Source organism: Sphaeramia orbicularis, chromosome 12 (assembly GCF_902148855.1).
Source record: "Sphaeramia orbicularis chromosome 12, fSphaOr1.1, whole genome shotgun sequence".
Taxonomy (NCBI): domain Eukaryota; kingdom Metazoa; phylum Chordata; class Actinopteri; order Kurtiformes; family Apogonidae; genus Sphaeramia; species Sphaeramia orbicularis.
The window spans coordinates 554,886-570,047 of NC_043968.1; the positions used below are offsets into that span (position 1 = coordinate 554,886).

The window sequence follows — 15,162 nt, forward strand, 5'->3', positions numbered from 1 at the left end:
CACTTTGGTTTGTACATGTTTGATATGGGCTTTCCAACTGATTCTGTCATCAACACACCTGATCATTTGAATCAGGTGTGTTGGAAGAGGGATACATCTAAAATATACAGGATAATTGATCTGAAGGACCAAGATTGAACACCCCTGAACTAGACCAGGGATTAAAGCAAAAATTTTTCATCTGACTGAAAATTTTCTTCTGGTCAAAATCATTGGCCACTATTAAAAATGATGCAATACAATACTACTATAGCGTACAAGTTTATATAGTCAAATTTGGCAATACTGTAAAACCCACTGAATGGGAGAGTGTACAGGTGTAGAAAATTAGTAACATGGATAAAAAAAATGTCATGAGTGGTATTGGTGGGGGGTCTGGGGGTCCTCCCCCAGAAAATTTTTAAAGCTTCAGGTCAATTTTGGTGCTCTGTGGTTAATTTTAAAGGGTATGAAAACCTGTGAAGCAAGTGAAAATAATAATTACTAATTGGAGTTCCATCGTCTCCCATGCCCACCTCCATCTATTTTTCACGCATCTCTCAATAGTTACCACTTCAGCTCCTTCCTCTACAAACGTGTCCATGATGTCATATATGCTAGCCAAAATAATCTGTATGTCGTCAAACCTGCATCCACAACCCCCCCCTCCCGCCAATATCATGTTCTCTTTTGATTGGAAGAAATTACGTCAACTGAAACAGAAATTATATTCCGTTACAGATCCTCTCTGAGGGTATTTAAAATACAGTGGCTTTGCAAATACCAAGGGTGTTACTCATTCATTATATTTTATCTTCGTACTGTACCACACAGATAGAAATAAGATGCTAAACGGTCAAAATAAAGCACTTATGCAGTCGGGCGCGTAACCGCGTAAGGCCGCGGCGCGCACAGCCGCACGAACGGGAAGGGCACATACACACACACACACACACTAGTCATATACCGGCAAGAGGAGATAAGCTATGAACCCAAACATGAAGGTCCATGTAGATCAGTTGTGTCTTCTTCCCTTTTCGCTGTGGTTCTTTCATAATGAAAGCTACTTGTTAGCACTAAACTAAAGTTAGTCTGGAGGCTGAACTTCAGTAAAGCTGAACTTGTCCATGTGTTTCTGAGGCACAGAATGAGCAGCGTTTCCTTCCAAAGATAAATAGTCATCAATCTGTCCTCCCGACATATACAAATAAAGAAGTCATCTTATTATCATCGCTGTTAAACCTATCAGCCCCCTGAGCCTGTGTTCAACACCTGCAGATTCAGGACAGCAGACCCAGGACAGGATCGCAGAGTCCTGAAAGACGTGGGGAAGTTACTTCAATATGACTTTTTTCCCCCCTCAATTTTTTCATTTGACAGAAATCCGTCGTGGTGACGGAGAACTTTAATCCCTGAACTAGACTGATATCTGGAACCATTTACATGTTCTAAACCATCAACATATGGACAAGTAGAAGAAAAGGAACATTTTTAATATTTCAAAAAATTTGTCAGAAATTCAAAAATCTAAATTTCTCAAAAATGTGAACACACTTTGTACACATTGCCTCAAGAAAGATAGAGAAAAAAACCCTGAAATTTAGTTTTGTCATATATAGTTTGGTGAGAAAATGTTTGAAGACATTGCTAATGAAGATGACACTGGACACAGCACCTTCACAGGAGCTCAACACTAATTGAACAGTGACATAAAACAACAGCAGCCAATGAGAAGCTGAATTAGACTCTACTGTGTGTGTTTTCAGTCAAAATGAAAAGAGTAAGAAATAAACCTGTAATTGAGGTGTCATTCTGCTGCTCATTTCTTTCTCCCATTTGTTTCTGGCGTCTTTGGTCGACAGCAGTTCATCACCCTGAAAATCAGGCCCTAAAAGGAAACAGGAGTGGAACCACGTCCATGAATGCAGCAGTAAAATACACAGAAAAACAGCAGAACACTGGCAGGAACACACAACACTTTAACCTAAATACGGTTTAATACAGTCCAGTCTGTTTAATACATCTGTGAACATTTGGAAAATCTAACTGTGCATCCTTTTATTGAGTATTATTTCTATCAGTTAGTAATCATTTTGATTTGGAGTAAAAGACATTGGTTCATATCCATTATTATTTTTGGTGCTAGAATCACTTCCTGTTATTAAAGGTCATATTATTTTTCACTTTGTTTTTGGTCAGAATTCAGAAGTTGTTCATTTTTGTCTGATTTTTTAAATTCTGATCCATCCACTAAAACCATCCCATAATAAACAGTGTTAAATTCCAACACTAAAATCCTTCTACCAAGTGAGTACAAAATACACACTGGCACAATTAACATTTGACCTAGAACCAAAAATAATAATAATATGAACCGATGTTTGTGTTAATCACTGAGGAGGAGGAAAAAATAAATAAGTAAAAATCCAATTTATATGTAGAATATTGAAAAATGAAAGGTTTTCTGTGTTTTGTACATCAAAAAATGTGGTTTGTTTCCATTACAAACATGACATTTAAGGAGTTAAAAATATGACATTTATTTATTTTTAATTACTGATAGTGAACAAGACATTGTGGACAGAAAAACAACAACCCATAAAAAAAGGGAAAATCAAACAAATAAACAAACCAAAAACCACAACAACAACAGAATAATGACAAACAACAACAATGACAGCATCATATTACAATGAAGAAGATCAGAAATGTAAAGTGTAACTAAACAATGTAGATTGGTTGGGGGCGATAAGGAAAAGGGGAAGAGGGGGGTGTGAATGAAACAGAAAGAGAGAGGGGAGTGAGGGGGAAAATAATAATTGTAATAACACAAAATATATAATAATAATACCAGTAGCCTAATTTGCTAGTATTAATGTGGTGGCAGAGGCAGCCACAATAAAACAATGAGTTAAATAATTTAATATTTGTAATGATGTATTTATCAATTATTATCTGTTTGAGTTTATATGAATTAACTTAAATTAATATGGCTATTGGGGAGGTGGGGGGTGGAGCCAAGCACACAGAGCCCAAGGAGGAAATACGACAATTATTGAGTATTTAAAATTTTTCTTTACTGCTCAAGGTGATGAAATAGAAAAAAGAGTTGGAAACAAACTATCTGAAAAGTATTTGGGCGTTAGTGCAGCGCTGTGCAGATGATGCGCTCTCAGTGGTTCTGAAGCGTCTCTGGGTCAGACAGCGCAGGGTTAATAATGTGTCATGAGTCTTTGTTGGTGGTCTGTTCCAGTACCTGGTTCCAGGAGGCTGCTGATGAGCAGGTGAATGATGCTGTCAGTGTCATCCTTCCCCTTTCCCAGGTATCTGATCACATGGTCCTCATCTTTCTGAAGGTGAGCAAAAAGAAATTCTGCTGGTTCACGGACCGGAGGCTTAATGATGGCGGAGATTGGCTGAAACACAACAAATGTGGACATGAGGTGAGACTGGAGTCCACAAGAATGATGGGATGTTACAAAACCAACTCAGATCACAGCTTCTTTTCACTGTTTACACTCAGAACTAAGGCCTTTTTTCCACTTAAGTGTTCTACGTGGACGTTTGTTTAACCCTTAAATGTGACGTTCACTACGGAGCCTCTGAACGTCCAAATATGGTCATATCTGATGACCATGAAAAGATGAAGAACTCCATTTTACACCAATTACTGACATATTTTGACAGGTTTCCTGGTTAGAAGTAAGTGAACATTTTATAAGTACAGCTGATTTTAGATACAGGTGACTGTTAAGGTTTTTTGATGGTTAAGTTAAGGTTAATTGCTTCCATATGGGTTCCTCTTACTTCAGGGTTTCAGTGACATCTCAAACATCTGTTGTCTTTTTGTTCACAATGATTTCATGGGAACAGAACATCAGACTATCAGTTCCAAAACCTCACCAACACGGCTTTTACTGTGTTGAGGCTCACACCTCCTACTTACTTGAAGTTACTAAGGGCGTACCACAAGGGTCAGTCCTCGGACCTCTCCTATTCATTCATCAACAACATTTATCAAAATGTTTCCGATGCTAACTCTCATTTCTATACAAACAACACGGTCATTTACACCTCAGCTTCCACACCCAGTCCAAGGAACTTTAGATATTGCATGATTAAAATTTTACAATTTAAAACTGGTTTTCGAGTCAACCAAAACCAAATGTACATTATTTTCAAATGCTAAGTCAAAGCTACTGGATCTTCCATTAGTTACCACTTCTCATGGCATCGTATCAAGTGTATCTGAGTACAGATATCTGGTATTTTAATAGATGATTTGCTGTCTTTCACTCCTCACATTGATTAAATCAAATAATTAAAGAAAGGCTAAAGTTGAGCTTCTATTTCAAGCCTTCTTCAGCCTATTTAAAACCTTCCCTTTCTTTCAAGGCTATAAAGAGGCTTGTTGTTGCCACTTTCATGTCTGTTTGGTTTATCTGGATATTATTCATAAGACTGCGTCATCACAGTTCATGACAGATCCCAGTGCTCTTAGGTTTGTCAAAAACCTCAAAACACAAACTCATCACTGTGTTTTATACACTCAGGTTGGACAGACTGAAACACTGGTATTCTTTTATTAATACATCTATTTTATTTCTGCTTCCTTCATATTTAATTATCTACATCTGTTGGAATAACTAATAATTATAGTATGTGGTTTCAGGATCTGTTATCACTGCGGGTTCTACAAGTCAGAACAGAACTGGGATTGAAAGCTTTTAAATGTTCTGCTTCCACTGAATGGAACAACCTGCAGAAGCAGCTAAAATGAAGGAGATGGTCTAGTTTTTGTTCTATTCCATCTTTTTTTTTTATCTCAACGAGTCTTTTTTTCCTGATTAAATAAAAGTCAATAAAATTAAATCCTAAGTAAGTAAAACTAAACCCATTTTATGCTGGAAATGACTATAATGGATGAGGAACCGCTGAGAACACAGAGTCTGTGGTAGAAGAGGCAGAACGTCCTCTATGGAAATAGAGACCCAATCCCAATTCACCCCTTGGCCCCTCGCCCTTACCCCTCCATTTTGCGCGTTCACGTGAAGGGGTAGGGGTGTCCCAATTCTCGATGAGTTGGACAGAAGGGCTAAGGGGGAGGGGCTGTTTGACCCTCCAAATGCAGATTTTTCAGGACCACACTGCAAATAGAGGGGTAGGAGAAATCTGCCATAATTCAGTTCCAATCATGGGTCAGATGTACGTAAACACAGCAAAAAAGAGCAGCAGTGACCAAAGAAACACAGATGGACTGATTTACTTCAGAAACAACGGAATCATTTGATCGGCTGTTTAATGCCGTTTCAATGTGTTATAGATCTCATTTCTGTGGTTTGTGGTTGATAGACGTAAACAGATGACCACAGCCCATGGAACAGAGACAGTTCTAGCTGCTGACGACATGAGGAATTCTGTCCCAAACACAGTTCGAACATCTGTTTATAGAGGGTATGCACATGACGTCACCGCTAGCGGAAGTCACTGCGGTTCCGTCCACTGAGTGGCAGAAAGAGGGAGATGAGTAGCGGCTTTGGCTTGAATACTGCGAAAACTTTAGATCAATCTAAAAAATGGGGCAGAGCTGTTGTGCCATTGATCGCACAAATAGGTTTAAAAAGCACTGGGAGCTATCGTTTCAGCGGTGACCTAAAGCCAAAGACAGAAGAAGCAGATGGAGCGCTGCAATTCGTAGAAATAACTGGAATCCAGGCAACGAAACCTGGATTCGTGTCAGCTAACGTTAATTTATGCTGTATTCCTGCGTAAAATCACACCTTAAATTCCATCTGGTTTTGGCTAACGTTCCTTCTTAGTAAAGCTCTTAATGTTAGCATCTGTCATTTAGTTCTAGATTTCAGAACTGAAACATTTTTGTCTTCAGTTGTGTGATTCTGAACCTTGTGCTCTACATAATTTGTAAACTAGCTTAAACTGAGGCTAACCTAGTTTTCCAGATCAGGGGCTCCTCTAGCACAAAGCTGTTGGATCTGTGTTGGATCCAGTATTTGATGTGAACTCTCCTTAAATCTCCACAGTACCAGTAGATCATCCACTCACTTGGGTCAATACTACGGTTCAACTCCAGTAAATCAGTAGTGAACTGTGAGCACTACTGCTGGGCCTTTACCGCGGAAATCACCGCCAAGAAAATATGTCTGCACTGACACAAAACCTCCACAATTAAATGTTATTAAATTAAATATTATGTTGAATTAAAGCACTCACCAGCTGGAATCCTCTAATTAACGATGACGAGGATGTCAACAACTCTGGGTCTTTTGGATGTTTTCAGCCTTTACGTTGTGTATTTTCCCAGCGTTGAACTCAGGTTCATCTAAATGTCAGGATAGGTGATTTCTGTCACAGATCAGTGTTTGTACACCACTTGTTGTTTGGTAGCTTGTATGGATCCATGTCCAGTCCAACTGTCTTTAATTTCATGTTATATTCCACATTTTTCCCGGTCTCGCTGTAGTTACTGCTATACTCCGCCATGTTGAGCCGGTTTGTTTTTGCCACTCAGCCTGACTTAGAGGGGCGTGGCTCAGGGGGGAAGTGACGGATGTGCATTCCCTCTATAGTGACATGGATGACTGATGATGACGGAACAGGTCTGGAAGGGTTGGACCATTTCAGAGAGGAATGAGTACACCTCTTCCAAAGTGCCAAGTGCAACGACCAAGGAGTAGGGGTAAGGGTAGGGGATCATCACTATTCCCCCGGTGTCCCTTTTCCCCACTCCCCTCTGGGGGAGGGGCTACTGTTTCCGTTGTAGCCACCTGGGGCCCAATGACAACGGGATTTGAGGAGACTCATATGTGCCCTGTCCTGACCTGTGACCCCGGACCTCCTCCCCCACTTTCACTTGTATGGATGGACTTCCTCACTCTCATCTGTCTGGATGGACCTCCTCCCCCACCCTCACCTGTCTGGATGGACCTCCTCCCCCATCCTCACCTGCCTGGATGGACCTCCTCCCCCACCCCCACCTGCCTGAATGGACCTCCTCACCCTCACCTGTCTCATCTGACTAGATGGACCCCCTCATGTGCCCCCACCCTAATGCACCTTTACAGACTGGAACTACATCATCAAATGGACATCCATCAGTCCTGGTTCATCTACAGTCTGTCTGTCCATGGGAGTGGATCTCTCCTTCACTCTGGTTCTCCCTCAGGTTTCTCTTTTCCCACTGGGTTTTTGGAGTTTTTCTTTGCTAAGAAGGAGGGTCTAAGGACGGGGGGGGGGGGTGCCTGGGACATTAAATCATTATCTTCATCTACTGTCTTCCTTCATTTGACTGTTGTTTGTTTTCATTTCCAACTACAAAAGCACTTGGAGAGAGCGCCGACGTCCACCAAGGCAAATCAGCCCCCCCCCCCCCCCCCCCCCCCATCACCACCAAAATCTAATCATTTGTTCCTTGTGCCAGTATCAACATTTCCTGAAAATGTCATCAAAATCCATCCATACCTTTTTGACTTATCTTGCTAACAGACAAACAAACAAGCAGACAAACCCTGATGAAAACATAACCTCCTTGGTAACTAATTCTGTAAAGCCCTGTGAGGCAACCTTGTTGTGAAACAGGGCTCAACAAATAAAATTGAATTGGGTAGGGGTAGGGTTGAAAATGAGAATTGGGATTGGGCTGGAATATCATTGTGATTCTAAATGTCCAGCTCAGACCTGGAGGACGTCGTCTTCTCTGTCCTGTCCTGTTCTTCCAGTGTGAGGTGAACCTACCTGTGTGCCATTGCGGACGCCGACCATCATGGCCATGTGGGTGAACATCCGGATGACAATGAACGGGACGGAGGACAGGCCTTTTGTGTCCTGCATATCCGGATTGTTCCTGCGAACGGCATCACCAAGGATGTGTCCAGTTTCAGTCAGGTTATTCCTATAAGAGGGTTTAAAAAAAAAAAAGAAAGAATGAATGAAAAGGCACCCTATTGAAAAGCATTCCATGTGTGTTCATCTAAAGGTCAAAGGTCACTTACTTCAAATCAAAAGCCTTAAATCCTTCCACAGGTCTATGTCCAAGACCTCCAATCTTTTCACCACAGTCGAAGCATTTACCTTCTCTCATGGGGAGACCACACTGGAGAAAAGAAAAGGTGAGAAACCATCCAAAACATGAAAAATGGAAGACAACTTATTATCTAAACAATATAAGTTATGAATCACAGAGAACGTAACGTACATTACCAACCACACATGGGTGACCATTTTTACAATCTAAAAACACAATAAAAAGAAAAAGTTAATTTAACTATCTGACATGATAAAATCTTCTTATTTAAGGGTGTATTTCTTGTCTGTTACTTACAGTACCACTTAATTCGTTGCATGTCAGCCTGTAGAGCTTGATGAACCTCTGCTAACATCTCTGGCATAGTGGGCAAGTACGCCACCTGTACCCAAACATACACCATTACAACTGAACACTGTTAATACCCTGGTATTATAATTATTGATACAATGAATAAAACTATATTATAATTATAATATTCTCTACATGTGATACTTGACAGGAAGCAGCTGAATACATTTATACTGTATGACTGTAAATGGGGTAAATAAGTTTCTAATGAGTTTTTTCCATTGATTTTCAGACAAATATATGCAGTTTATTCATTATATCTTCAAGAACTTTATTAACCCTCTGGTATCCAGGTGAGCATATTATGCACACTCTGCATTTCTTGTTATTAAAGGTCATATTATTTTATACAGTTTGTTTTAGGTCAGAATTCAAAAGTTGTTCATTTTTGCAGGATTTTTTAAAAATTCTGATCTGTCCGCTAAAACCATCCCATAATAAACAGTGTGAAATTCCTACACTAACACCCTTCTACTAATGAGTACAAAATACACACTGACACATTTAACATTTGACCTAGAACCAAAAATAATAATGATATTAACCAGTGTTGGTGTTAATCATTGACATATGACAGGAGGAAAAAATCTCTAATCCAATATTTATGGAGTATATTGAAAAAAACCAAACAAAAAAATTAAAAGTTTTTTGTTTTTTGCATCAAAAATATGGCTTGTTGTAAACATGGCATTTAAAGGGTTAAGAATATGACAGTTATTGAGTATTTGGTATTTTTGTTTATGGATCAAGTTGATGAAAAAAATGCAATAAATAAATAAATAAAGTTAAAAACAAAGTGCTATGAAAACATTGTGCCATTACAACAACACTGTGCAGATCATACGCTTTCAGTGGTTATGAAGGGTGGGATACCAGATGGAAAGGAAAATGAAGGTAAAAACTAACCAAACAAATAAATAACTAACTAATGAACCTAAGTAACTCCTCCAGAGTGTCTGTTTTGGGTGACTTTCGCTGGTCTTTAAGTCCAGATAAAGGAGGACGGTTGGAATTGGAACATTACAATTACATACGCATTTACAGTTATGCAAATTAGGTGATGACATCATTTAGTAACTTCTACCTACTTTTAGGACAGTCAGTACTTTCACTACTGAGGAGTTGGAAACGCTGTTATCTCCTTCACAGACTGGGCCCCCTCCCACTGTGACTGATACGGTCCATACCTTCATATCAGCCGGTGCCGTGGCCAGCCTTCGCAGGGGGGCTAAGATGGTGTGTTTCCCACAGAGTAAGACTGCAGCCAAGTGAACAACCAACTCAACCAACACTCGCTGAAAACCAGGACGGACGGCAAACGGCCCAAGGTCGTTCTCCACCAACGCACGGGCAAAGGCCTTCACCTCTGGGCTGGGCAGGTACGTGGAGGTCTGGATGTAGGTCACCCAGACTTCCAAACGCTGTTGGGATGGACAAGGATCCAGTTAAATACAAAAAAACAGACCTTAGACTTTAACCATAGAGAACCAATAACCATCCACTGATCTAAACTGTTTAATACCTGCTGATCCACTAATCCTATCAATACGTGGAAATAACTGGTGTAAAATACAGTTCTTCATCTTTTCATGGTCAACAGATATGACCATATTTAGACGTTCAGAGGCTCTGTAGTTACCGTGGAAACACCGTCATCTTCTACAACATTGATTCACAAGTAAAACCCATGGAGTTGGATCAATGACAGTGGATGGATGCGCGTGCGCGCGCACACACACACACACACACACACACACACACACACACACACACACACATATATATATATATATATATATATATATGTATATATGTATAAAATAATAAAAAGGAACAGAACGAATGAACAGATACACAAAAAATTCACTTAAACGTAAATTTAAAAATAGGACCAATGGCCCTGTAGTTTATCGGCCAAATTAAAAGCTTTGGGAAATGTATCCAGATGCCATTTATTATCACCCAGTTCTGTGTATTTATTCTATTACAGAAATAGCCCATGTTTTGGTCATATTCCAATCAGATCTGTAAAAAATTCTAATTCCAACTTGATATCATTGATACTGATTTATTGGATCAATCCACTTCCTATCTGTTATAACGGGAAAATTTTTCAAAGTCGCACCAAATCCAGAATCAGATCTGGATCGAAATAATTTCAATACCTTGTGTTGACATCATCATACAGAAGCAGTATACCAAGTTTGAAGTCAATCAGAACGGGAGTTTTGGAGAAAAAGACGATTGAAATTTTTCCCCCATAAGAGCCCATGTTAAATTTTCCATAAGTTCCCGGATCCAGAAGAAGATCTTGATCAGCATGTGGACATTATGTTTTGGTCATCTGCCCATCAGGGCTGGACTGGAGAAATTTACACTGGATATCATTTATATTTACTGAGTTACTGCATCGATCCACTTCCTATCTCTTATGATGGGGAAATTTTTCAAAGTGGCACCAAATCCAGAATCAGATCCAGATCCACATTATTTCAATTCCTTGTGTTGACATCATCATAAAGAAGCTGTATACCAAGTTTGAAGTCAATCGGAATTGCAGTTTTGGAGAAAAAGACTGAAAGTTTTGTAACGGACGACAGACGACGATGACAGATGACAATGACGGATGACGACGGATGACGACGGATGACGACGACAGACGACAACGATGACGCCACCGGATGCCGCATGATGAAAATAGCTTACAGCCTGTCGGCCGGTAAGCTAACAACCAATAATATAATTAACAAAATTAACAAAAATTTATAATTCAACAGCATAATAAGTAACATACACAAAATAAGCCACAAACTGAACAAATTTGAGTAAAAACATAATAAAATTGGCAACAAAATGAACCAAAACAATTTAATAAATAAAATTTAGAAAAATGAATAAGAAAATTTACAAAAATAATAAATGACATTCATTAATAACAAAAGTACACTGAAATGCACAAAAAATACACTAAAATACACAAAAAAAATCCTCTAATACCTCAGGAGTGGGATGGAAGGTTGCACTGGCTTCTCTGTACAAAGTGGTGACTTCCCTGTAAAGTGCTAACAGTAGATAAACTGTCTTCTGCTGTGGAGAACATCTGCGCGTCTGAAAAAGAAAACAACATGAACCCATTGGTGGATTATTGTACCGGCGCCTATGGAGCCACGCCCCCGGTTTGAAAATCTGCAGAAAAAGTTGCTGCTTTGGCCGGGAACTGAACCCCAGTGTTCTGTGTTTCAGTCTGAATCATTTCCTTTTGAGCTAAACCCCAGCTGTCACTACTGACCCATGTGCTATCTGTTTGTCTTAGTACTTTTTGGACTGACGTTTACTGCTGTGGGTGGAGCTTGAATAGTAACTTCTGCACTCTGGGGCTCTCCTATGTCTTGTATTGGCAGAGGAGGGGGATCGACTGCATTCGCACCATTTGTAACCAGCAAAACTAGCGTTTTTAGGATAAAGGGAGTTAAATCTGAACCGGACTTAAGTCTAATAATCATGACGAGACAACTGTCTGTTCCAGCAGCATTTGGGTCTGCATGAAAAACCAACGGGCAGCCACAGAAGGTATGGAATGAATAATTATACAGATGGGACTATAGAACTGAATGGCATTTGCTACAGAACACAGTCAGTGGTTGAGTGACTCACACACCATTGTCCAACATTGGCCCATATCTAACTGGTGTGTGTGTTAAATCTGACTGCATTTACTGTCACAGTAATTAACTCCGCCAAGGAGGTTGTTTTTGCCAGCATTGGTTTGTCTGTCTGTGTGCAAGATAACTCAAAAAGTTATGGACTGATTTGGATGAAAATTTCAGGAAATGCTGATACTGGCACAAGGAACAAATGATTAAATTTTGGTGGTGATCGGGGGTGGGGGGGCCACAGGGGCCCATTGATCTGCCTTGGCGGAGGTCTGCACTCTCCGAGTGCTTTTCTAGTTATTTTTGGGTTTTTTTTATATGGGCATTATTGTTATGCAATGGACAGAGGTTTTCCTTCATATGGGTATTTGTGTTATGAAATGAATAGAGTATATTTATGTTCTTTTATATGGGTATGGTTATGAATTGGACATTGTTTATTTTTGGTAAGTATATTACTGCTAAGAAATGACAGTTTATTTTTGTGTATTATTGTTATGGAACGGATAGTTTACTTTTGTTTCTGATATGTGTATTATTGTCATGAAAAGGATAGAGTTTATTTTAGTTTTTGATATGTGCACTATTACTGCTAAAAAAAAAAAGGACAAAGTTTATTTTACTGTGAAATGCTGCTGCAAAATGGACAGTAATCTAGTGTTTTATGTTTAGTCAGAATTTAGTCTGATATGTGAGGATTTTTGAGTTTCTGATGGAATCTGACAGAGGAATTTAGGGTAGGTGAAGGATGGAGTAAGGGGGGGTGGGGTTATAAATTAAACTTCGAAATCCCTCCCACCCTTCTTAAACTAACTTGTATCACTTATATTTATTCTAAAATATATACATAAATCTCGGAGGGAAGGGTGCAATATATGAACTGGGTGTAATAATTAATAGTGATTATGCTGACTTTCAGATTATGTGACTGAATTGTTTTGTATGTGTCCAAATGTGAATGCAGCAACATGTAGCACCGTTGTCCAAAACAAATTTCCCACATGGGACAATAAAGTTTATCCTGATCCTGATCATCCCGCTCCTTTTCGATTGCTGGACTTTCTTTTATATAATTTATTTGTTGTTTGATTTTAATGCAATGTTCGAAATAAAAAAATAAACAAACGAACAAAATAGTGCCCCCCCTCCATTTTTTCTGGATCCGTCACTGAGTGAAACTGTAGACACAGCCTCGTCCACCCAAACAGCCATGTTACCTGACAGGTGTGGTCCAGTGTTTCCACAGTTTCTGTTGAGGACACTTTGGCGACTGCATTTCTTATTGCTTCGTAGTCTTTCCCACACACTAGAAATGTGTCTATTGGTGAATCTTCTACAACCTGGGTGTAATTACAGGAGAAAACACACACAGTAATCTAGTACTGCTCATATGACTGTGGACATTCACTCAGTGTGGAGGAAGTGAAACCTTTTGCAGAAGTTCTTCTGGGAAGAGCCAGCTCATCTGTTGGTCTTTGAGGAGTTTTAGAACAAACTCCAGTCCGTGTTGACTGGCGATTTTACGGATCAAATATGTCCGATACCAGTTATTCCCACTGTCCTTACACAGGTTCACCACACTGTTGAGGAAGGCAGTGGTTCCACGTTGACCCCCATGTTGAAGTCCTGGTGTCAGAATGCACAGGACGGACAAGTATGGACAAACACAAACAAACAGACAAATCAGATGTTTTTTATATAGATATACACTTTTATACTCTTGTTACATATATATATACACACACACACACACACACACACACACACACACACATTTTTATATTCTTGTTATTGTTGTTCTTATTTCTATACATTTTTTATATATTACATAAAGTACAGGTTGTTTGTCTTTTTCAGATGTATCTGTTTTACATTATTACTATTGTTTATTCACTGATTCAAATAAACATTTAATCGAATCAAAGTAAATATTATTCCATAGATTCATCAAATATATTCTCTACCTTACACAAATGTGTTGTTAGTCCATTAAACCAGTTCAGTATGTGACACACACCTGTGGAGGTGGTTTCTGTGGTGAATAGTCTGGCTGTCTGGTCCAGGTGGATGCGGACTCTGGCCAGATCCTGCAGATATTCCACAGTGACCGTTTCAGGGGTGGGGCCATTGGAACGCACCAGCCCACTCAGGAAGGCACTTTCATCCTGAAAACACTCCTGTTCATCTGTGACGGACCTCAAATGCAAGCTCTCAAACATGGAATCCTGCAGTTGTGAGAAGTTAAAAAAAAAGAAAATGCATTCACCAAAAACATCCAGTGAAAAACACCACAAAGCAGACACCTGATTGGCTCTGAATTCAACTTCACACACCTCCAAGCAGTTGATGTACAAGCAGTAAAGTTCTGTTTTGTCGGTTTTGTCCAGGATCCGGCTCTGCTCTACTTCTGTCAGATGTTGTTGCAGGTATTCCTTGACATCATCAAAGCTTCACAAACAGAGTTCACACAGACATTAGGAACCAGACGATTGTATTCACAGACCATAATAGCAGAGAAGGCTTCCCCCTCACCTGTACTTCAGCAGGAGTTTGACCAATACTGAACGAACCACGGGATTCGTATCCAGAGAGTCATCGAATGGAGACAGCTCCTTGGTACGAGTCTGTTGGTTTTCTGGAGAAAGGCAGACAATGGTCGTCATGGAAACACATGGATTATTATCCCTCTGGTATCCCGTCCACGGAGGTCCTTCATGACCGCCAAAAGCCACCATCTCTATTTGTATATTTCAGTATACTTCTGCAAAGTTTTTGTATATTTTAGTGTATTTTTTTGCATTTTAGTGTATTCTTTTGTGTATTTTTTGTGCATGACAGTGTCTAATAACTATGAGACAGTTATTTGTGTGAATGGAAAGTCTGAAATTTGACCAAAGATTCTTTGAAAAAGGTAGTAAAGGTCATATATTTGGCCTCAAACCTGCAGAGACACTAGTGGTGTTTCCATTGGACATATGTGCAACACTTGACCGATATTTACAAAATGTTGAGAAAACAGAAGTGTGTAATGGTTTTTCAATTCCATCCCAAATGTGCTGATTAGTTTCTTTCTTCTGGTAGATGTCAGTAGAAGTCATTCCATAACCATGAACATAAATCTGTGTCGTTATCTCCGCC

At 39.5% G+C, this 15,162-nt stretch overlaps 1 protein-coding gene across 1 annotated transcript in view; it reads right to left on the bottom strand.

Moving 5' to 3' along the window:
* The window catches only part of LOC115429936 (E3 ubiquitin-protein ligase rnf213-alpha-like), a 73,381-nt gene that overhangs the window by 10,778 nt on the left and 47,441 nt on the right, over positions 1-15,162 (bottom strand). The window contains exons 42-54 of the mRNA XM_030149769.1: positions 14,557-14,659; positions 14,358-14,472; positions 14,042-14,249; positions 13,454-13,650; positions 13,242-13,364; positions 11,369-11,479; positions 9,559-9,792; positions 8,318-8,402; positions 8,192-8,226; positions 7,989-8,089; positions 7,732-7,888; positions 3,236-3,395; positions 1,773-1,867 (exon numbers count right to left, since the gene is read on the bottom strand). Of these exons, the coding sequence (XP_030005629.1) occupies positions 1,773-1,867; positions 3,236-3,395; positions 7,732-7,888; positions 7,989-8,089; positions 8,192-8,226; positions 8,318-8,402; positions 9,559-9,792; positions 11,369-11,479; positions 13,242-13,364; positions 13,454-13,650; positions 14,042-14,249; positions 14,358-14,472; positions 14,557-14,659 (1,724 nt within the window). The remainder of the gene's footprint in view (positions 1-1,772; positions 1,868-3,235; positions 3,396-7,731; positions 7,889-7,988; positions 8,090-8,191; positions 8,227-8,317; positions 8,403-9,558; positions 9,793-11,368; positions 11,480-13,241; positions 13,365-13,453; positions 13,651-14,041; positions 14,250-14,357; positions 14,473-14,556; positions 14,660-15,162) is intronic.